At 37.0% G+C, this 25,150-nt stretch overlaps 1 protein-coding gene across 16 annotated transcripts in view; it reads right to left on the bottom strand.

The window, feature by feature from the left end:
• The window catches only part of EYA4 (EYA transcriptional coactivator and phosphatase 4), a 155,585-nt gene extending 130,469 nt beyond the window's left edge, over nt 1–25,116 (bottom strand). For 4 of the 16 annotated variants that reach the window (XM_026845054.1, XM_026845057.1, XM_026845059.1 and 1 more), the window contains exons 1-2: nt 24,806–25,112; nt 7,773–7,874 (exon numbers count right to left, since the gene is read on the bottom strand). In XM_026845054.1, coding sequence (XP_026700855.1) covers nt 7,773–7,805 — 33 coding nt within the window. In that variant the 5' untranslated portion in view covers nt 7,806–7,874; nt 24,806–25,112. Of the gene's footprint in view, nt 1–3,416; nt 3,499–7,772; nt 7,875–24,805 lie in introns of those variants that run through there. The other 12 variants (XR_003398009.1, XR_003398010.1, XM_026845068.1 and 9 more) reach the window with 6 other exon arrangements.
• Between the last annotated feature and the right edge of the window lie 34 nt (nt 25,117–25,150).

Raw genomic sequence — 25,150 nt, 5'->3', positions numbered from 1 at the left:
CTCCAGCAAAAAACTCTGGTCTCTCAGCTGCAAAGCTGCTTCATATTTGGGTTGGTTGGCTTGGACTAAAGCATGATCTCTACTGAAGTACAAGTGCTCACACATTGCAAAACAGGCTACAGCAACAATATTCTCATGCCAACAAGTAATGTTTTCAGGAGCATGGAGGATGAACCAATCTTAAAATAAATTATTTTACTCATTAATAAATAACAAATAAGCAACACAAGTTTTGCATTGGTCCTTCAATGGGATCCTCTGGGACAAGTTCTGCCTTAACTTGCATTATGGCAAAACTATTTCCATTCACTGTAGCCATAATAATTCAACATCTTTAACTTTTCCTCCTTTAAGCTGCTGGAGATTTAACTTAATATAAAAGAGGACAAGGATGTGACTCTGGATTAATGAGTCTCAATGTGTTTCAGACATACTCTGTAAAATATGAAATTAGATTCTTCATCTAGTGTCATTTTATTAATTAAAAATGTGACACTTCTCCCTGTCATTCTTCACTTTTTTAATGCAAGTTGACTTGCAAGTCAACCAGTCAGATACTTGAGGTAGAGCTCAGAGGAAAGTTACTACAGGGAGAATAAAGAAACCTTGGCTGTTATATGATGCTGAACAAATACTAGCCATAGCCACAAATCATTCAGAAGTATCTGCTAATAAAATATTTCTGAAATTATTGCTTTTATTTTATGCTATATTTCCAAGTCTTTTCCAGAAAAGTATTTAAGGACATGCCTAATTTAAAGCACCTGAGAAACCCCATTGCTTTCACTAAGCTTAATCACATCCCTTACATCCTACACATTCTGCAGCACACTGCTGCACCAGGACTTTTTACAATAATTAAATGAGAATAAACCAAATATATGTTCAGTGTAACCATACTTTTCTATAATAGATGTGAAAGTACTAAGCTTTTAGCCTTACAGAATGAAAAGGTTAAAGAAGATTGATTCACTGTCATATTGTCAAATATTTTGTGTGCATTACAGAACTCTGATCCATTTTTACTGAAGAAGGGAGTACTTCTTGACATGTTAACATCACCTGACACTGTCAAAATCAGAAGCCTAACCTCATGTACAATCACTGTCCCAAGGAAATTATTATATTTTCATTTTGTATTCACAGACAGTACTGATACGGACATCCTTGGAAATTTTGTGAGTAATTGTAAATTAAAATACAGTATTTAAATCACTTAAAATATAGCATTTATAAATTCAACATCTTAAATGCTTGAACAAGTTTTATATCTTACAAGCAAAATCCATCTGCAGAGCTTGAAATGTGTCTATCAGATTCTGATGATTTAATATAAAGAAGCACCATTTATAGGGAGAGGCAATACTTTTATTAGACTGGCTCATATGTTCTAAATCTTATGTATAGATGCATATATACAAACCTTTTCTTAGGTGAATAAGCCTTGTTGAAGCTCCAAAGAAGGTCTAAGTTGGCCCAGTTTTCAGGCCTTGAAAAGAAGTTTTTGTACCTGCAATTTTTTTCCATTTCTTTTCTAGTGGTATTATCTGTTATAATAGAAGTCACCCCTGATATTCCTATAGCATCAGAACTATAATATCACTGTTAATACAGAATTCATGCTCCAGGAACCCTAGAGCCCTGTGTGCAGAGGACGGTATCTAGTTTGAGGGAAGTTCATATAGCTTATGGAAGCAGCAATTTTTCCAAGTAGTTTTATCCCTAAAATTCCAGTCTGGGGCCTCTCTGAAGCCAGGAATACCAGTCATTACAAACTATATAGTAGCTATGTGTCAGTCCTTGTCAGCACTCCAAGGACAGTATGTGACAACAGAACATATTCCTTTTTTTGGTTTGCCTTGTTATTAAACACAGCCCATATAATGCCTTTCCATTTAAACCTCTGATACTGACTTAGTAACATCTTTCAGGAGACAGGCGAAGAGCTGAACCAGAGGAGACATGACAGTGCCAGTGTTTGTTTGCCAACCCCTCTTCTCACCCCATCTTGCAAGGTTACAAGCCATGGACGTTATTCTGTCACATTCTGTCCAATACTTTTTTAAGAGATTGTCTATTTAGCTTTTAAAGAAAAGAATTTTAAAAATAAAGAATTTTAATTAACTCAGGAAGAAATGCACATTTCTATTACATGTGTGTTAACAGCGAACGTTTGTATCTTTGAGCAATGCCAAACTGTATTTTGCAATGATATGCAATGCATATGAAACACGAATCAGCTCAACTTATTCTGCGTGTCAAAAATGAATTAATGTGCTTCTGAGTGTTGTCTCATTTGGTCTGTCGCATTTGGTAAATGAGAAAAATAAAACACATATACAACTACTAATGTAGTTTGGAAAGATCACCTTCAAATTTAGCACTGGTGTATAATGGTATAGAAATGATAGAATGCTGAAGTGGTAGTGGCCAAAGTAATTAGAAAAACAGTATGTGTTTGCAGAGGTTGTTAATCCATATGTAAAGGTCTTGCAGTAGGGAGAGAACAACAATGATGTTTTTACCTCAAATTCTTATTAGATTACAGACAAGGAATTATGTTATTATACTTTATTCTTGATACAGTGTAATTTAAAGTGGGTGATAATTTGGGATCATCTCTCTTTCCCGATTACCGTGTCTACAGAAAGGGGGTAATAAAATACCTAAGCGACTCTCAAAAATGCTCTGAAATATACCTTGGAAAAGATACACTGGTTTTCTTTTACTTCAGCCGACTTCAAGATATGGCATTTTTCTTCAATGATTGCTTTTAATTAAAAGCAAATAACCTTTCATTAAGGCAACTATTTTTTGCTTGCTAAATGCATTATTTCTTCAGAAGGCACTTGCTTACTGATATTTAATATAGTTCATTGCTCTCATAACAGTGAAATATTTGCGAATACTGCCAGCATTTCATGACCAGAAGCTAGATTAGATAACTTCCAGAGGTCTCTATCAACCAGCATTGCTAATTTGACAAGATGAATTGCCTGTAATATTCCAAGTCTTACAAAAATTGATATCACAGAGATAAGAACGACAACATGCTATATTGCAATATAGAACAGTCTTCTAAAGTACAACTGACATTTAAAACTCAGTAAAAAGAGTTTAAACTATTTTTAATTTCACTGAAATGAGCTTCAGCTGAAGTTCCCAGGCTGCCCACCCTAGAGCGGGGAAGACTAAATGCTGCAGGCACGGGGCTCATGCAACACAGAAGTAGCTACAGCTGAAAACTGATCTGCAAGGGGATCACATCTGACACCTTCACACGTTAAAACAAAACAAAAACAGGGAAACAACACTGTCTGAAAAAGTTGCCAGGGATTGTCCAGCTGCAAGTAGGACATAAATGGAAGTAACAGATATGATAGTCTGTATAATCTGATGAAAAACAAATTACTTACCCAGGGCACAATGGAGATGATTGTCCAAACGTCACAAAAATGAAAACCTGTTCGTGCAGGTTTAGCCTCACATCTGCTAGTGTCCTATCCTACAGCACTGCAATCTATTGTTTAATTCTAGGTTAAAATGAAGTAATCTAAATATGCACACTGTTATATAAAAGGGCCAGGGGATGAAATTACACCAGTTTCTAACAAGGCCATTTGAAATCCTAAACTAGCAAGTTAGCAGCCAAATTATTTTTCTTCTAATACAGATTGAACAGCAAATGATGTCTAGAAGAAGATAAAATAGTGTAAAACTTCGGTGGCTCTCAAAATCCTATGTTTGTTTGCTATACCAAGGCACAACTGAAGACTATTTATGTATTAAACATTTATCATTTTATTAACCATCTCCGAGAGTAGTCTTAAAAGACTTGTCTCCTAATTGCTAGATTCTTCATAAATAGAAGATCTGTAAAGTTTCCTCTCTCCCATTTCAAAATTAAACAGAAGAATTTTTAATATGAATCTTTTGAAAAATTATTTCTAGTTAGAATTTAGTAAAAATTCGCATATTATTTTGAACGATAGCTATAATAGTATTAAAAAATGAACGCGTTTACTTTTTTTTTTTTAGTGTGTATAAAATCTTTGGCAATCACAGTTACTAAGACTACTTTTTTACCTAGCTACATCTGTCTGCATAAAACCAATTTATGTGGTTTTAAGTATTCTTTTACTTGGTAAGTAGCAGCCTGCACATGGTGACAGACATCACATCAGAATATAAAAAGGACCTTTTGGTTACCTTCTTCTAATTGAAATAAATGTGCTACTATTTTTTCGATTTCTTTCAGAATACTCATAAACAAATTTCTTTCCTATGCACGGTGTACAAGCATATTGTGCATCTGAATTGGGAAAGTAAAAGAGAGTGTGAGCTCTTTAGGACACACCTTACCCCCCCAGCCCCTGTAGAGGGTACAGTACCACTGATGAGCCCCAGCCCACTCCATGCCAGCTGCAGGAACTCCCTGGATCTCAAACGCACCTGACAGATCCCAGCTCTCCTCTGTGCAAGGTAGTAACTTGAATAATTTTCCTGCTGATCTTCAAAATATGGCTATTTACCTATGTGGCTGCACGCAAATACAGGAAAACTGAAGAATAATAAATTCCGCTCTGCTTCTGATTCTTTTGATCACTGTACAATCTAGATTAAGACTAGATTCCCCCACTTCTGCCACATGGGACCAGGAGTGAGAAGGCAAAGAGAAGCAAGCACGAGAGATCTCTCAGCAGAGGCTCTACGCTATGAGAAGCAGGCAAGGAGACTGACCTGTGGTCAGTCGGTGCATAATGATTTATAATGTAGCAGGAGCAAGGAATTTGCTACAGATAAAAATAGGGAAAATAAATAAATTAGTGACAATGCAATAAATAGTGTATATATTGCATCTAATCAAGCTGATAGCTCAGAGAACACAGCAGCTGGTCAATTCAGTCAAATGCAATTCCTTAGAGGCTCAGAGAACAGGGGTGCACTTAGATTTCTGAAGCAGCATGTGGTCATGCAGTTACTGCTCTGAGACAAAAGTGGAACTTTATTTTTTATACAGCAACAGGGATGCTGTGGAACTGCTCATAACTATGATCCTATCAGTTTCACCTGACTGTGATATGCTTAAAGAACAGGAATCATAGAACCAATAATTTCTTATTAATCTATTTTAAAAGAAGAGTAAGCAACAAAACCTCAAGTTAAAACAACAGTAGGAATAACAGAATTATGAAGAAGACTGTCACAATAAAAGCTACAGTACAGTCCATAATTCAGGAGGATGACCTACTTGCAGAAGTTAGAATAATTTATTTTCTTTAAAATAAAACTTGAAAATTAGCTTCGTTAACTAACTCAAGTAAATGTGCCTGGTCTCCGTTCCCAAGGATGAAAAGTTCTGACCAGACTGCCCAGGTAAATTAATTCAATAAAGGAATCTCTCTATTCGGAAAACTAAATTCCATCAAACATACTATCCAACAGTAAGTACCTTCTAAGCCATCTCGGTTGCAAAGACAGGCAGTTTTTCAAGTAACCAAGGACTAGAATATTCAGGGCAAAGTGCCAGCACAAGTTTGAGCACAGGTCTTGCATTCATGCTTATTCACACGATCTAATACACTTCCAGCAGCAGCTAGATCCTTAGGCTCCTTGAATTTCCATGGTCTAAATCCTGCACACCCAGCTCCCAGAGAGGAATCCTGAAGCCAGAATGAAGTACCTAGGCTCCTTGAACATGTCAAGAACCAGAAAACCTGCAGAAGCTGCCTAGAGCTAGCAAGTACAAAACACATAACCACTACAAAACACCAGGGCAGTACAAGCAGAAGGGCTGTAGGATATACATCTGATACTTTCCTCAAGCTTAAACCATCAAAGCCTCGACTAGAAAACACCCCTTTCTACCTGGGATCTCTAGCCCACAGTCCTATCCTGTAGCTTTTAAAGAACTAAGCCAGAAACATTTTCTTTTTTAAAACTTGGCTGTGAGAGTTTAACTATGATACAATAGTGAAAAGGCTTTCAGCATGGAGAAATAAAGGTTCAGTTATCTGCTCTAGGTTCAGTTATCTGCTCTAACAAATAAAGGTTCAGTTATCTGCTCTAACAATTCCTTTTTCCAGGACAGTGCCCAACACCTGGGTGAGATCCTAGTCTGGGTGCACACCTGGATGAAGGGACTGATGAAAGGGACTCTTCCCATCCATTACATTGAAGTTCTGCCACTGTTCAACAACGACCAAGAAGAATAAACTCATGTCTTGAATCACAATTTTCTGTGACACTAACAATAGCGTACTGACAGCACATCCTATCTCCATGTGCAACATGGCACAGATTTCACCTCAATTCATACTCTGCAAGACTGTTCTCACATCTTAGCTTAAAGCTATGTAGTAACAATGAAAAATACTACAGAAATTAGACTACAATAAGGTAGTAAAATAGTTACTAAAGTATGCATTTATCAGGCATCCAGTGATGCAAAAACATTTTAACTACTATGAAAACACATTTCTGCATTAAACTGGCTTGTCTACTTCCTATTAATAACATGCTATATATGCTGCACAGAATAATTGTTTCACAGACTGTGAGAGAACTTCTGCTTAATCTTTTATGACCTTTATAAAACTTTATTAAATTATGAAGCCATGTAGCTTTTACATGCTCTAAAGTTTTGGTTGGGAACGGTTTAAATACATAAATACGTGCAGCTGTCCCAAGTAGTGCCACCATGATGACTTCAGACACTGTTAAAACTTTCCAGTTCTGTACCATTTTAAATCAGTAATAAAACTCTAGGCCAAGATAGTCTCAGATAGGAGCTATCCAGTCAGGAGGAAAGTACTCCTTATTAAAGAAAATTACTGACATTTTAAAAATACATACAACTCTTCTCAGTTCCTTGCACTTGTGTAAGCTATAAAAGTCTTTGCTATAAAAAAAAATATATATTAAATCTAGTTTATTACATGGATAACCTCTTTCAGCATGTCAGAAATAGAAATACAAAATCCCCTTATTGATCTTTAGTACACTAAGCCCAAGCTGAGACTCATGGGGATCATGGTACTTGCAAAATCTGCCAGTACTGTGACCACTAGAAATTAAGATGTTAAAACCAAAGTCAATACTTTGGATGGCAAGCCCAGACAACTTTAAATTTGATAGGAGCATGCTGCCTCCTCAGAACTGCAGCCTGGTGGTAAGGAAGTCTGGAGACCACATCCTTAAAAGAAAGGAAAAATTAGAACGGAAAAAGAAGAAATTTCCACCCCATTTTCCCCAGCCATTTCATAAATGACAAGGGGAATCTCCCTCTGACATGGAACAGAGAGACACACTGCCAATTTTCACAATCCCCTTGAAATCCAAGACAGTCCTGAAACAATTCATGTCATCTGCCACAGTCTGAAATTTGTTTACATTTTTGGTAACTCCTGCTTTGGCAAAATTGACAGACAACTATGGATATACATTTTGATACAATTATTTGAACAAGGCATACCACTGTGCAACTTTTTAATATTTTATCCTTCCAATGTACCTTAATTATATCCATCAGCCCTCCAACGACTCTAGTTCTGCATAATCCTATATAACTAATATAATCTTTTACCTTTCAACAGGTAAAAAAGATTAAAACCACTTATTTCATGTATGAGCTAAGAAACGGTTTGGATCTAGAAGCTCAGAAAATTTTCCCAGATCTTACTATAATTCTCAAATCTGCAGTAAAATCTCTTCAAACGCAACTTGAATAGAGTCCAATTTATTCCATTCAGTTTAGCAACATTTGTACTTACTGACTGTTCACTGAGATCCTGAGAGTCTTCCATGGAGGTTATTCACCCTTCTTTTCCCCCACAAGTAGAAATTCTCTTCCTTTCAATTTACAGCTCAGTAGTCTAAATTAAAAAGAAGAGAAAAAAAATAACATGTTAGTCTGTGGTCCTCCCTTCTAATGCAAATCTGCAATAAACAAACAGTTCCCATTGACTTCTGTGAAGCCTAATTTCATGTAAAATGTTTCAACACCTCCAGTACTATTTTGGGAAGCTATCTAAAATACACCAACAGAAACAGGAACACGCTTAAGTAATAATTCTTCAACTCCTGCAAGAGAAAGTAGTTGTGAAAACAAACCAATTAAAAAGCTAAAATGTTTACTACAGGCAGCTGTTTAAGTAAACAACGAAAGATAACCCTTGGGAGAACGTATTAGAAAGACTATTATGGAATGTCGAACAAAACTGCTTAATACACACTTAATGATAACCTCTTAGTCATTAAGTGTCTGGCAGAAAAAGCTTATTATGCAATTATCAGCATGAAGTCCTCTCTCTCAGGTCCATTAAATTCCTTTAGGATTAAATAAAATACACAAAGTGGTTTATAACAAGCAGCTCCCTACAAAGTGCTAAATGACAGACATTACCTTAATTATTTGCTATGTCTATGCCTTATCTCATAGGGTGAATCGCTCTCATCAAATATTGAGATCTTCAATAGGAAAATTCTATTTCCTAAGAGTTCTCTGTAAGAACGGTAACCTTAATGATAAAGCCACACAAATACATTACAATCTCCATTCTCAGAAAAGATCCACTTTGGTGTTATGCAAATTTGCACAATTTAGAACAAAACAAGTTCCAGGGATATCTCATATATGCAATAATAATAATATTAGTGTTACATTTAAAAGAAAAGAAAATACATAACAGTATGTAAACACATAAATTAAAGAACCCAAACAACCTGGATTTGTTTATCAGCAAGACACCCCAATAAACCATTACCTGGGACTATGCCCAATAACATAAACATATTATGGACCTTTGTTTTAAATTCTGACCAGCAAGCATTTATACCTCATTCATAAATGTAATCATTACTGACCTGAGATTAAGCAATGTATAACCCTTGGCACTTGCAGAACATTTGAAAGGAGACGGACCTATCAGCCAGTGCACCCATATAGTCCCACCCACCACCCTATGTTGGCCTGTGAATACCTCCTCTCTTAGTCTGAAGCACCACTTACTTGTCATACCTCCATTTACTCCCCAAAATTTAACTCCCAGAATTTCCTTGTGTTTTGCATTAGATATTTCCTATAACATACACACATGCATGTTTACAGCCCCAGTTTACGTTCTTTTGAGTCTCACCTGGTTTTTTTCCTGCCACCAGATTACAGCCTCCTGTTTTCCTTCCCTCTTCTCTAAGTTTCAAAAATATATTCATTCACATTTCATTAATTTTTGCCATGATGTTACATAAGGAAAAGACCAATTGCAAGCAAATCATATTGGATGTATTTCACTTTAGCAGAAAGCTGAAAATAATTCCTGTTTTTCAAAACGGCTTCAGTCTCCTCTTGATTTCAGAAGGATCCAAAACATTGATGTCTTCACCCATGATGCCTTCACCAAAAGAGTAACCATCTCCCATGGATTTTTGGTCAATGTGGAGCCCACATCCTTTCCTAATCCTAAATCCTAACCAATCCTAAAGTTAACTTTAACTTACTTGTATTTGTCAAATAAAAAAAGGGGAATTAAAAGGCTTCTTTAAAACACACACTACTGGCAAATTTTAGAAAGGAGCCTACCAAGAACAATAGGTATTTTGAGAGAAAGCACATGGCTATATGGCACTTTCTGGAGCAGCCCCTGCCAAAGGAAGCAATTCTGAACACAAGGGTGAATTTTCACAACCAATCCTAAAATATTCCATAAATAATTTAAACACAAATTCTGCTTTAATTTAATTAAGAGTCTGAAGTGTGTGTATGTTAGTGCATTAGTAAGGTTACCTGTGGGAAGAAACAATCAAGCACTCAGTAGTAAAACAGAAGATTTGGAACAATTTTTGGCTAGTTTCTAAGTTTACTGACTGAAAATTGGTACCTGGCTTGCATTCAAACATTAAATGCTCTAATTCTGCCTGTTGGTCACTGAAGGTGACAGATCACCCATTTTATGTGTGAAACTCAACTATAACTCAATTACAGATCCATACCATAACAGACAGACCCATATTCACGTTTCCTTCCATACTGATCATGGTCTTAACCAAAACACACTGAAATCAACAGATAGATGTCACATTTTTCCTTAAAAAATAAAATGTATCAGTATTTTAAAAACATACTGACCATGTAAGTCCAACAGGTGTTCTACTATTAAGAACTGCCTATGACTCACTCACAATATGTGTGTTGTGTCCCAAAATTCAGGTGGATGTACCCACTGGAACACATCATTAAATATGCCACTTGTATTAGTCACCTTCTAAAAAAGACTGACCTTCACTTATTTTTTAACTTACTTTACTGAATTGCAAGCACAAAGACAAGACTGTTTAATCTTTGCAGAAATACACAACGTGTTAAATATATCCTTTGCACAAACATGCTACGCTATAATAGTTTCTAGGGCTCTGTTGTACATCAAAATTTGAATACTCTTACTAGAAATTGAGCTTTTTAAAATAAAATTCAGAATTAATATTTTATCAGTATTCTACCTATTAACAGCTAAATCCTGCTACATTTTGAGCCCAGCTAAAGCAGCTGATTATAACCAACTGCTAACACAATGATTTCTATAACGTTAGTTATGCCAACTGCACTTAGACCAAATCCTTTAGGGTTTAGTTTTATAAATTTGTAAAAGAGGAGAAAAACCATTAGAGAAGTCAGTGACTTAAATAAGACCAACATTACTCCCTAATAAAGATATAAAATTAAAGGATAATAGTAACCTCGTGCTGTTTTATGAGGCAATAATCCAGTTACCAATTCAACCTTGTAGTTTATCCCATCAAGAGAACCAGATTAAAAACAGAGGGAGGGAGGGCACTCATATCCCTATTATATTGCAAATGTTTCTAACTGGGTTTAACTATTTTTAAAACTGTTGTTAAAAGTCTTAAACTCACAGACAAGCCAGAATGAAGAAAAATGCCTGTTTCTGCTCTTGATCTAGTCCTTGCAGATGTGGCTTTAAAACTGATGAAGTGTTTTATGCTCCCAGATAAAAATTTTACCTTTCTAAGAAATGTCTTAATTAGGAGGATTCCTGACTTTCCTCATCAACAAATGCATTTAAATCTAATTTTTTATTTATTTATTTTTATCTGGGGGAATAAAACACTTCATCAAATTTAAACTGCAACTTCCAGGACTCGACCATGAGGAGAAACATGTGTTTCCTCCCAGAGATACACCCATAAGTTAAAAAACAAAAACCAAAACCAAAAAACAACAAAACTATTTGAGGATCTGCTGCACACTGCTTTGTAAATAACTGAAAACGTAAGACAAGCAAGGACGTGGTCTCTCCCCTTGCAAAGATTTCTTCAGAAGATTAGGATTGCAACAAATAAACAACTGACTGAAGCAGTTTCATTTTCTACGGAATGTCTAATAAGATCCTGTGCTGCAACTTTCAGAAGCTCAAGAAAGAATGTAAAGCTTGGGGACCCACAGGTAAAAAACAGCCCTAAAGCACTTGAACTTTCCCAAGAGTATTTCAGAGGCTGCTTCAGGCCTCCTAGTCAGGCAGATGGAGAGACAGAGCTCCAAGAAGAATCCATCATCTGGAAGAGGAGTTTGGCCATCAGAAAAAAATTTTCTTCCCTTTCACTTCAACCCAAAAACTTAGGAATAAAGTCCTCCCTTGGTCAACTATGAGTTGGTCTTCTTAAATGAAATTATAGGGGAGTAGTCCTCAATTTCTACCACAACATTTTTTTCCACATTATAATCCCCTGGGGCACATTGTCACGTTCTTTTCATTTTTTTTCATCTGAAAAACATCTACTTCTATTGAGGTTATATCATGGTGATGGTCTGTCAATATATAGTACAGGGGCTGCAGGATCCCAAAGTTAGTATATCAGTTTTTACATTTTGAAATGTGACAATAAGAAGCCTAGAGAATAAACAGAAAGGACGCTGCTGTGGTTAACACAATTAACTCATCACCACATAGAACAACTAATTTCTATCACGGTCACAGGTTGAGGGTCAAAATTTTAAGTGAGAAGTGGTCACAACTAGAGCAATGTCTCATTTTCTAGTGCTCTACTTCAGAAACCTGTGATAGTAGGTACTTAGTGCTTCATAACCGCACCTGAACATATGCAGGATGTGCAGCAGCAGTGATGCCAACAAAAGAAGGCAGGTGCTGAGGTCTGAATACCCCCAGCCTCAGACAAGCTTCTGTCTGTTTTGCACCTTCGCTGCAGAACATCTGAGGAGCTTGAAGCACAACTGAGGCACTTGTGAAAGGTTATGCAAGACAGGTAATGGGAAAATGAATTGCTCTAGAATCAGTGCAAGGAACTAGTGCATATGCACTGCAATCTCACTACATTAGATGATTTCATGCTAGCTGTTTCCTGTGAAACTCGGTTTTTTGAAGGAACAGGAGAGAGGGTACAGGCAGTAACAAACAGGCACCACCTAACATTCAATTCTTTCTTACTTAGGAAAACATTCTTCCAGTTGTCAGCACGCATACCACTTGTAGTCTCATGTGAAAAAGATAAAACATAAGCTAAAAGAAAAGGAAACCAAATGCTGATTTATTAGAAGTTCAAGTTAGCCTGTATCTACAGTCCAAAACTGAATTTTGGACAGTAAAAACATACTGCTGTCTCAGTCCCTAATAGTATTATATTTGCAAAAGGAAGATCCACGCCCCAGATGAGGAATGAGGTTTGATGTGCTTTATAACATAGATTTCTTCAAAACTCAAGTGAAACTATTAGCAGGCAAGTCGGAAAAAAAAAAAAAACCACAAAAAAACACACTTTTAAAATAAGCAAAATTATAATCATAGGGCTTTCTAGAAACTGAAGATCACTATCTGTCCATGCTTTGGTAGAAAAAGAAGACATCAGCTTTCTTATGTTGTAAGGCAAAATGAAAACTCAGCTCTCAACATAATCTCAGAAATATTGCATGATACATTTCTAACACATTTTAAACTAAATTATGTTTTTATATTTTTATTTCAACTAATTTTTAGCTTTGTTGGCTTTTGTGTTTTCTCTTATACAAGTGCTGTGTTTTCTTGAAAGGAGTGTCAACCCTAATAAAAACAATTCTTCTTTAGTGGAAAAAACAGTAAGAAACATTATGTATATCTAACATCAAGGGAGAGCAAATGACTATCAAATTTTAAATACCATAAACATAATAAACAGTAAAAAACCAGTCATCCTGACAGTATGACCTAGTCAGGGACATATACTGCTTTCCTGAGGGAAACTGACAGGTGGAAAGTATGCAGAATTTTAACATTTTTTTTTTAGTTCTCAAAATTTTTCTTTTCACATTCCTTTTAATTAGAAGGATTCTTGCAAGAAGTAGAAGTGACCTGGAAATCTTGCATGTGTATTTAGGCTTAGCTGAGGGAACTGGTCTTCACCTCCTGATATCAAGGTGAGTGAAATGAGCCTCCTGAAAAACTTGTATTGCTTTGTAGAAACGAATCTTGCTCTGCAGTCTAGAGAATTAAGGAAAATATGGAATGCCCGTCCTTCCCTTCCTCCTCTTCTAGTCCTTTTTTTTGTCCCTCAGGCCCTCATCTATGGAGGGTTAGATATGGCTCTCTTTGGATCAGTTTGCTTTCAGTGAACTTTTTGCTTGTTAAGGATGAGAATTTTACTCTTAGAGAAGTTTTGGAGCTTTCTGGAACCCTTTGTAACACATGCAGAACCCACTTTTCCACCTGTTAGTGACCTCCAAAATGTTAAGCTCCTTCCTTACCCAGAGCCCTTGTCCTGCAGCGGGGAGGGCAGCACGCTGCACCATCCCCGGTGCCCAGACTGTTTCAGCTCTGAGCATGTCCTGTGGCCCATGGTGGAGGGAAATCATCTTCCCTGGAGTTTGTGTTCCGCTGGGCATCTGCCTATAGCAATCTGCATGTGCAGATGGATTGCTTAAATAGGGAAGATACATTAATACTTCTTTTGAATTATCAGAATTAGCCTAGGAGTTCACATAACTCCCACAACTCCACAGGTTTCTGAGCACAGATTAATTTCCTGCCTACTGCAACCAAGCACACAGCCCAGCTACTCAGTTACAGGGAAGGAATACGGGAGGAATTTCCAGGATATGCTGAAAAGCAAACGGACCCAGATGCTTTCTCTGTAGCGCTAGCTCTCACAGCAAATACATGGGTGACAGACAGCGAACCAGCCAGGTGGAGGGGGCTGCCCCGGGGTACGCTCCAGGACCCACCCAGCAGTCTTATCCCAGCACAGTATCCAGCATGGATGTATGTAAGAGCATGCCTGTCTAAACTGAATATACAGTATATATTGTAGTGTGTATAGAAATTACGTTTCTGAAATGAGTAACTTCCAAGATGCAATGTCAGATATTATTAGCACAAAAACCATAATAGGAATTAAAAATAAAATCCTGGTATTCTATCATCAGGACGCTGATAACCCTGAGACTCAGATTCATGGGAGGTTTAGGGTCTCACTGCGATCCCTGCTGGAGATGAAAAAGTGTTTGCTCCTGGTAACACAGCTCAGGTATTTCCACATCTTGAGACAACAGAATTACCCATACTGGGTTATGACTTATGTTAAGAATAGGGAAGGGATCTTCAACACCCATCAAGCATTTACAGTTCTGTGCTCATTTAGTTTCCTTTTACCTTCTCCCTCCCCTGAAAAATGACACATCTGTAACCGGGACATAACTTGTTATTCCCATCTTCCTTTCTAAGCATGTGAATTCATGTCAGACATTAAATACAGCAATCAAAGTGGCCATGATTCATGCCACCAAACTGTAATACACTGAAAACTTCTCAAAATTCAAGTCAAACAGTTGGTTTTCATGCCAGTCACTATATATTTGTTACACACAGTCTTGCAAATTCTGCATGGTCTTTGGTGAACACTTGCATAACTGTCAGTTTAGCACAGTTTGCTTCTTTGAACTGAATTTTCTGATGGGTATCATTGCTTGTGTGGTATTTGCAGACATTTTATTCAAGAAAAATTAAAATTATATTCCCACTCTGAATCGGGTACTTCTAACTTAGAAACAAGTCACCACCACAAAACCATTTGGTACCAGTCAAAAGCAGGCATCAAGACAAAAAAGTAGAGCAACACAGACCATGACACCTCTGCATCAGTTAGGTATGTAAAACAAGTAAGAAACATAAGGGATCCATGACAAAAAATGCAGAATTTACCGCTCTTGCAAAACTGGGTACCAATTTTACAGGTACACAAATATGACTAAAACTGACTCCCCTACTCTTCCTACCACTCCCATCCCCTACCTGTGCAACAAATAAGAAGGATTAGCTTTAAGAATTTCAGAGTACAGAATTATAAACTCAGCAAATCCTCCCTTATCCTAACATTGCAAAATATGCCATGAAATTGCTGATTGAAACCAGAGCTGCAAATCCACTGATGCTTGGGGGCTTCCCAACTGCGAGAGACCTCTTCACTCACGCTTAGATAAGGCATGCAGCTACACAGACCTCTTCTGAGACGTTCCAGAATAATCAAATACAGATTATTCCAGCCAGAAATAAATAAAACAAATGTAACACTGTTTCTGGCCTGGATTTGTAAACAAATCTAATCCAGAATCCCACTGTGTTCCCCTAAAAATAAAGGGAAATTGATTAGCAAAAATTTAAATGCACTGTTTTCAAATTCATGATTGATCAAACCCACACAATCCTTAACTAAAAGAAAGACGATTCCCAAGGGAAAAAAAAAAAAAAAAAAACCAAAAAAAACCCCAAAGATGCCAGTTAGAAGCATACTCTTTTACAATTTTAATAAAAATTTTAGTTTTATTTTCCTACTAGCTGCCCATTTCAATGTTTTGAACAACTAGATTTTGTTAGGGGGAAGGATTTTAGTTTTTACTACATGGCATATTTTGGTTCATTTTGGAGACATTTTCCCTTCTCTTTTTTGTAGAAAATAGCTGAAAACAAACCAAATAAAACATTTCAGTTCTTTATAAACAAGCCACTGAAAACAGAAAGAAAAAGGCTATGCTTGGTTAGCCAGAATATTTAAAGAGACACTGTCAACTTGAAAATATTAATTATTTATTATTTTATCTCCCCAACAGACACGTCAAATTTACCTTTCACACATTAAAAAAAAAAAAAATAAATCACCTTGGGACACAGAAATAATATAAGCTAACAATAAAGGCTATTTCTAAAACAGAAGCCCTACTTACCATTTTACAATTTAGGAAAACCTGAAAATGAGCATATCCTCCAGGTAAAAACAAACAGTTTTACAAGGCTGAATAAATTAACCCAGAGAATCCAATCACATGTTAAAATGAAATCTGTGACAGCATAGTATCTATATAGCCTATTTGTTTTTTGAAGAGTGTATTCAGCGGTATGAATATGCAATGACAGTTACTGAAGAAGATCAAATACTTGCTAAAATTCCTAGAAACACCCTGATGAAGGAGGAAGCTCACAGCTTGCCCTTCCTTTCTATCTGTCAGCTTCAATGCCCACTTTGCCGACAACTGCCATTCCTGTTACTGCACGTGTTTCGCATACGGTTCTTCAATGGAACATTTTGAAATGCCGGAAAGAAATATAAAAGTAAAGCCACTGCAAATAAACACGGGTACTTTGGTTCTGGTTTGGTAGCAACCTTTTTCTTAATTCAAGTTGACAGTAACCCCTAAATACTGCATTTGAGAAAAATGTTCCATTCTCAAAGAATTACTTAACAACGGGAAACAAAACATGAGAATGCAAAACTGTCCCAGAATAAGGAACAGCCAGCACACAGCTCATATGGCGTCTGATAGAATGGAAGACAATTATTACTCATCAAACCGAACACTCCTGCAACAAGGCCATCAACCTAAACTGAGATCATCAGAACACAACGAACGAAAAGTAGCAAAATTCCTATGTGCCACCTTTGCCCAGCACAAAGAAAATGCTAAAACCCACATTAGAACTGTTGTGTAGCCTTCATTTTTATGCTGCTGATCCTCACAAAAGCTGTCTGCACTCATTTTGGTTCCTGGCCCACCAGCAGTCCCCACATTTATCTGGAATGCCGTGAAGTCCACAGAGCAGCTTGCCATCCCACAGTCGAGTCTCTCTTACTAAGAGCCAACACTAAGAGTGCAACACAATGTAATTGTGAAAAACGGGTATTCCCAGATTTAAATGATAATAGCTGCTTTGACAATGGACCCTTTACCAGATTTCCCTTCCCCCATTTAGATATTTATTAGCTGTGATCAAACTATGCTACTTTCTCCTTTGGTAAACTAAAACCTGCTTATCCCCTGGAAGACATGTTTTCCAGTTGTTTAATTACTCCTCTGGTCTTATATATGAAACTTCTCCAATTTTTCTAGCTTCCTTTTGAAAACAAAAAGAGGGCCCAGCTTTTCAGTAGTAGCTGCACCCATACTATCTACACAGCTAATGTAACCTCTCTTACTCTGCCTAGTACTTTGTTTAAAATGCTACTCCTTTTTTTGGCTATGATACCATCCTGATCATTTACTATGGCCTCCAGTTGGTTGTTTTTTTTTAAATAAACCACTGGCTTGTAGTGAAGCACATACTGTTTGCTTGCTCTCAGTTTGCTGAACAAGCCAGACTACTCTTAGCAATTTGCTCTCTTCATTATTTACCCTTCCCTCAGTCTTTATGCCTAGCCTTTATGCAGTAGCAGTACTGTAGGCATTACAGTCTGACGACAGAAGTACAAGAAAGTTTGTAAGAAGATCTCTTTTATTAGGTCAGCAACTGACCTAATCAAAGGTATTACTTCTTGTAGAATTTACTAATCTTTGTGTCACAGGTAAAATAATAAATAGTTTTTGATTTGAAGACTACATTGAAAAACTCTTTGTAATAGTGTCCTCTTTAAAGACTCATTAACGAGTACTTTGGAAATCTATGTTTTAGTTTGCTCTTTAATCCATTTCATTTGTGTCAAGCTGATTTCATATCCTTTAAGTTTATTAATCAAAAAGTCACGTCAACTCAAAACCCTTACAGAACTTTATTACATCACTACTTTTATCTCTTGAAATCAAACCTGTACTCACATCAAAAACAGTATCACTAGTTTGGCATGCTTGATTTTCATAAACCCATGATGTGGTATGGTATGCGTATTTCAGTGTTATATGGGAACAACATAGAAAAGGCATTTGGAACATGATAGCACATAAGTTAATACTTTGTGACAGTGGAGACTAATAAAAAATAGTTGCCATAAATTAAGCACTTGTCCACAGTGACAGCTAAGCAATGGTCACTTTTGAGAAATTATTCCGCTTCTTTCCCCAGGAATAGTGGTAGAAGAATGCAGCCCATCATGAGTGCTGCAGCCCTCGGCAATGACATTCTTCTCATGCAGTTATGCCCTGGCTGTCCTCCGTGAGCCCAGATTCTGGACAGCACTGCATGCATGGACCTGGGAAAGATCTATCGTCTGGTATCGTATCTGGACTCCTGGCTTCCTCTGAAACCATCATAGCTGTCCCCTCCAGAGGTACAGTAACTTTCCCTGTTGTTTTATCCTGCACATATATCTGCAAATTATTTGCGGCACCTTTAGTTTTAGTTAAAAAAACCCACATCAACAAAACCTTTTGGTCGAAGATCAAGGGATCATTTTTTCAGACAATGTTTTCATTCTGAAAAATTCCACCTATCCCACAGACTTGACCCTGCACTTCAGTTAATAGAGGTGGCAGATTAGGTAACGGAGACTGTGGTTCCGCAGCTATTTCTGCAGCGCTGGTGCCAGGCTCGGCAGTGTGGGTGCTGCCACTCATTCCGACCTTTGCCTCGTGCCAGCACAGCTGTTTGTGAACCACAGCAAGGAATAGATCCAGCTTAAACGAGTGGCCGGCAGAGGAGGGGTAAAGGGCTGCTTAAGAAGCATGGCCACCAAATGTGAAACCATAGCTTTGCTCTCCTCCATCCTCTGCCACGGAAAACAGACGGATGTAGGAACTCCAGATTCGGTTGGTCACACACAGCAAGGAGTCACACACAGATTACTAGTATTACTGCTTATGCGAACCAGTATCCCTAGCAAACTATGTAAAAACAAAGCAAAATGATAGCCCTTTTCCTAAAGACCTTACAGTTGAACTGCTGCAGGCTTAATCCTGATCTGACAGCATCTCTTGAGATGCAGTCCTGATCTTGGACTTCCTTCAATGCAGAGCTAAAGAAGACCCCAAATATCTGGGTAGTTTCACAACTATCAGCAAGTACCTCCTTTAATTTGATTTGTCTTAAGCCAAAAATCTGACTACTCAGCTAGCCCCATGAGAAATTAGACTACAGTCTAGTCAGAAAGTTGGAAAACAAGCTGAATCATAGTTAAATAGCTACCAGAAATGACTAGGAAACACATGAGCTGGCCATTTTAGCCGAAATACCTCTTATTGCAGGTGACTCCCAGCCATACTGCTGCACAGTGAGCTCAGCACTCAAACGGTGCTTTGAACAGAAGGAGCAATCAACTGAACCAAATTAATACGAACATTACACCATCTCCTTCTATCACACCAGATTAGAATAAACATAAAAATAGGTGGCTGAGTGGAAAAGTACTTTAATCTTTCCACTTGAGAAACCTACCACAGTTCCAAATCTTCCCTTGGGGCAACCTGGAAATTTTATTTGGGAGACCCTTTCCCAGAATATAATTATTCCATTTGTAAAACCTCTACACCATTTGGCCCTATTAGCTTCCCGGTCCTTAGTTCTCCACATTAAGAAGACCAGAACAGGAATATTAGGCCAAGTTTGAGTTGCATTGCTAGAACTTGGCAGAGGAAATGTGCATAATCTGCCTGAGCTGTGCCTGGTTTTGTGAAACCATGTCTACACTGGGACACTCGGGAGAGCCGCAAGAAAGACCTCACATATAGCGTGATGTCACAAAGCATAAACCAGAGTGTACAGAAGTTGATTTAGCTGCTCTCACTTGGGAGTAAGTGAACTTAATTTTCTGTGATTCTCTGGGAATATACTACAGTAAATAAAAAGGAATATCCAGGTGGGATTTAACATGGTAAACAGACTTCACACCTTTCATTGAATAGGCTTGGCATTCACAAAACATCCCTGAGTAAACACAACCTGACTATTCACTTCTAGGAGCAACAAAGTTGCCTGAAAGGAATTAAAAGAATACAGTCAGTTAACAATATTTCTAACTGCATCATTTTCAGGAATAGCATTACCATAAAAGACATCTCTGTTGTCATTTATAAAATGCTGTAAAAAATAAAAATATGTATTTTAACATAGGAGTATGAAAATGTCTTAAAATGGAAGAAAACATGAATATATGATTTGGACATTTATACTTAACACTCCTCTATTTTTATTAAGTATTGCAGGATCACTCACTACTTTGTGCCTGTGATCTCACACATACAAAGTATACTACAATACACCTCCCCCAAAAAAACAGACTGCACTAAGAATAGAGGACTAGATACTCATCTGGCATAATGTGAGACCACTTCAGTAATTTCGACATTCCTACTCCACTTTGCAACAGCTAAGGATCTGGCACAAAACATCAAGTTAAGTTTCCAATTACCTCATGCACCAGCATTGATTTCAATAGTTATATACACATAGTCATAGAGGAGAATTATTTGAAAAGCTGCAAAGTCAGCTCTGTATTTCTTTTAATTTGTGGTCTAAATCAGACACTTTATAGTATTTTAATGGAGGTTTCTGTGGTTTAATTATATATGTGTCAAGAGCAGAATAGTTACTTGCTGCATCTACCCAATTAAAAAAAAAAAAAAAGGCAGCCAGTAATTCTTTACACTCCTGACAATGTAAACTTACCACAATAGTTTAAAAAGGGTTATTAGAAATAAAATATCTTTTTGGTCTTTTAAAGTCAACTGTTCTACCTATCGAAGCCCCAGGCTTTACAATATACATTAAAAACTTTCTGCTTTACTTATATATATTAGGTGACATTTTAGAGATTGCCGTATAGAAATCAGACTTTTATGAAATAATTTTTTGATCACTCCATACTTCTGCGTTGCAATATTACTGTCACAATAGTAATAAATTCTAATGTTGTAAAAAAATCTAGTGCATATTAACTTAAATACATAAGTAAGAAGTCCTCACCTATATGAAAATTAGTCTTCTGTATGTGAATATTTTGCAGGTTGCCTTGGGAGGTCTTTTTGCAATTTGCTGCTCCAAATTAGTCAAATTGTATAGTCTAGACACAATAGGAGGCAACACGAGTGTAAAGACACAGTATTCAGTCAGCCCAGACAGACTGAGTTCTTCAGAGACAGCACTTAAATTACATCCAATTAAAACAGCTCTGCGCAGTCCTGCAACATTATTTGCCACATTCTACTTCTATGGACAGCTGCTTAATGAAAAATCACCATAATTTTATTTATTTTTTCAATTCTAGGAAAAGGACACAGACCTCCAAAGGAATTTAAGCACAGAAGACCTCCAAAATCCTTCTTTCAAATCCATGATAATTGTAGTCTAAATCAAAGTTTAGTAGTGTCTAGTACCTGAGCCTAATAGCTTACGATCAAATATATACTAGTCTCACTGGTATCTGGACCTCCGAAAGTTCTGAAGATAATCACTCCTCATTATAATCTTCCCTTACCATGAAGAAACTTTAAAGAAATTGAAAATAAAATGCTTAAACTTTAGTATTCCTCAGACAGCCACTAGTATGTGACATTTTGCTCTAAAGTCTGACAACTAGCCTATATACAGCCCTGTGAGTGAGACTGCCCAGTGATGCATTTTGATATAGGATAATCAATCATCAAAGTAATTTCACTGTTTAACATTAAAGCAAAAGGTAGGCCAGCTATTCAACACATTTCTCAGGCTTAGAGACAAAAAGAAGAATCTGCTTAAAAATAGTTTTCACCAAGGTCCAGTATTACAGGCATCCCAAAAGGAATCCTTCTGGCAGCATTACAGCCTACAATATGGACTAAAACTGTATGTTTTATTACCTTTTCAAATAAATTCTATTCTTTACTTGACAGATAAACACTCTTCATATCTGAGCTTTCGCACTGCAAAGTGCATCCAAGTTCCTTTAAGCACTTCTGATTTAATGACAGATTGAATAATATTGCAACACAGAAGTAAGGAGTGGCCAAAAAAATATTTCATAAAAATCTGATTTCTATACAGCAATCTCTAAAATATCACCTAATATATATAAGTAAAGCAGAAAGTTTTTTATGTATATTGTAAAGCCTGGGGCTTCAATAGGTAGAAGAACAGTTGACATTAAAAGACCAAAAAAGATAATTTATTTCTAATAATCTTTTTAAATTAATTTTAAAAAGAGTAGCAGTTTATGCCTTCAGTAGAACCATGCCCTGAAATCTCAGGGGTGATTAAAGGGCCATGCCAAAGCTGAAAGGTTTCAAATATCAAACTATACTATTATGTCAGGGCCGGCAAGATCAATTAGCACTTTTCAATGACAGAAAAGGTTAAGTTTGACACACATTTACACAATATTTAAATCCAAAATAGAAAAATAGCACATAAGTTAATACCATATATTAAAAGTTTACTTATAAACCTCTCAATCGATGACCAAATACCAAAAATCTTTTTCCACTTGCACAACATAAATACTGCTTTTCTAACGCAAAATGGCAAGAAGATTATAGATATGTTAGGTAGTAGAAATAACACTGGATTCTCAAGTGCAAAGTAGAGACCAAAGACCTCTGAGTGTTTCTGCTATCAGATTTGGTTTATTGCTGCTGAACTTTCAAAAACTTCAAAAATACTTGATCAACTTGACATAAGTCTGTTAGTCTGATGCCCCTGTGTTTGCATCCTTCTTGCAAACCCTGACAATACTAAAAATGAACGATAACGAGCAAATAAACCTATTCCCATGTTCAACTATAAGACAAATAGAAAACTACCATAAAACAAACCCCCACAAATTAAAACCACTAATCTGCAAATTAATTCATTTTAAATGTGGAAGAAGCAACTGTACACCTTCTGCAATTAAAAGCCATCCAGAAACATACACATACAGGAAGCAAGGGAACATACAGGAAGCAAGGGAACTTAAGTTTCAGTTCTTCGTATCAGAAGAATACTCCCTGGAAGTACAGGTATGTTAGAAGTTAATTCGATACCTGTTAATACAAGTGTTGCTGCAGTAAACATAGCATGAACAAAGTACTAGGTTATGATATCAAATAAAGTCAGTATAAAATCACAATAAAATGCTGGAGATGAAGAAAACCTAAAGAAAAAGCACACTCTGTTGAAATCAGTGATTTAGGTTGTAAAGGCATTATTTTGAGTATAAGCAAAGCAAGATTACTTTTGTTCAATGATATATTTCAGAACGGGTTTTTTTGTTGGTTTTTTTTTTTTTTTTTTTTTTTTTTTTATAAGCTCACTTCTCTATTTATTTCTTCAAGGAGTGATTTGAAATATTTACTACCAGACAGTACCTAATTTTAGGTTTTAAGTGCTTTAACAGCTCTATGAAATATGATCAGCAGCTGCAATATAGAAGTATGCTGAATAAACTCTCCTTATAAAAAGGGAGACCTGTTTTACCCTGAGTTCATAAAGTCCCTACTTTCAAGAAAGAAAAAGATAACACAGAAAAAAATGAGTAGTTGCGTCCCAGAACGTTTGACAGAAATTCCAGGAATTTCTTTCTTCTTTCTGAATTAACTTTCATATTTAATAGAGGGAAAACTACTTTAAATTTTAACAGTGGGAGATTGCATTGAATGTCATGCAATACCACCAGGTCATCAAGGAAACAGACAGGTACCTTTCCCATACCAAATGCCAGTGTTTAACACTGATTAATTCTAGGACTGCAAGGTAAAAGTTGCTTAAAGTTTAAAGAGTAGCTCTCAAAGCTTGCATCAGAGGCTAAAAATATGCAACAGGATACTATCTATAGCTGTATTTCTAGTTGCCTTGTTTGAAACGTTTTAACTGGGAACTGCAATTAACTGGGAACCCAGCGGTTATCTGCTCATTAAATTCCTTGTTTAGAATTTCTCTATCCCATTGGTGTTATCCACACAGCAGAATAAATTTCTATTGCAAAGTGTTGTGATGCCATTAACAAATAGAAATACAGCAAGAGTAACCTCCAACTAAATTTATTAGCAGTACAAGCATATACACAGAACAATTTATAACTGCATATGAGTTATCTGAACATAGACACATAAAAAATTAGTCAACATGCTCCTCTTCCGTTTTCACTAAATTTGATTGAGGATTATCTGGTAACATAAATATCAGAATTTTCTAAAGAAAGCTAGAAGAGCTGTTTCAGACGTAGCCCAGCTAATGCTAATGTCAAACATACAAGAAGAATCACAGAGAAGAGACAGAAATGTCAATCTCTATTTCCACTTCACCCACAATATGATACATATTGTAGGTTCGTAAACATTTGTTGTTCGGCAGCATTTTCAGAAATGCGAGGAGAACAAGAGAAGCCCTCAGCATTTTTACGAAACCGCTCTTTTGAGTGTTAAGGAAATGAAACAATGATATAACCTGAGCTTAAATGCAAGTACGCTCTTCGAATAACAAATAAACACTGAGGTCAGGCCAAAAGAAAAATATTTACCACGCAGTAATGATGCTTGCTTTGTATACTTTACTCTAAACTGTCGATTAGTTTATCTTAGATACACTTTCTAGTCTCAGCAAGTGAAACACGTAAGACAAAACCGACAAAACTGAAAATACTGGTTTCTTACTGTTCTAGCATGACTTCATGCTTAAACTCGGATCGGCCAAGGCGCTCCCTTGTCTGGTACGGCGTGCCTCCCAGGATTTGTGTAAATACCAGCTATTTCACATCGCCGCTCGCGAGATAAACGCACACCTCCGTGTGCTCCGCTTTAAATCCTGCCCGCGGGATAACGGGAAGGCAGCGCCGTACCGACTTGGCGCTCAGCGGCGGTTTCATAAACGTAAATGAAACTTTAGATGCCAATTACTGATTGGCAGCGGCGCTGCCGTGGGCTCCCGCTCTCGCTGCTCGGTGGCAAGCGCCGCGGGGCCGCTCCCCCGCGGGTGGGTGCCGGGCGGCGGCCCCGGGG

The sequence above is a fragment of the Athene cunicularia genome, assembly GCF_003259725.1.
Source record: "Athene cunicularia isolate RWA chromosome 3 unlocalized genomic scaffold, athCun1 chr3_part1, whole genome shotgun sequence".
Taxonomy (NCBI): Eukaryota; Metazoa; Chordata; class Aves; order Strigiformes; family Strigidae; genus Athene; species Athene cunicularia.
This window is presented reverse-complemented; position numbering and strand designations above follow the sequence as displayed.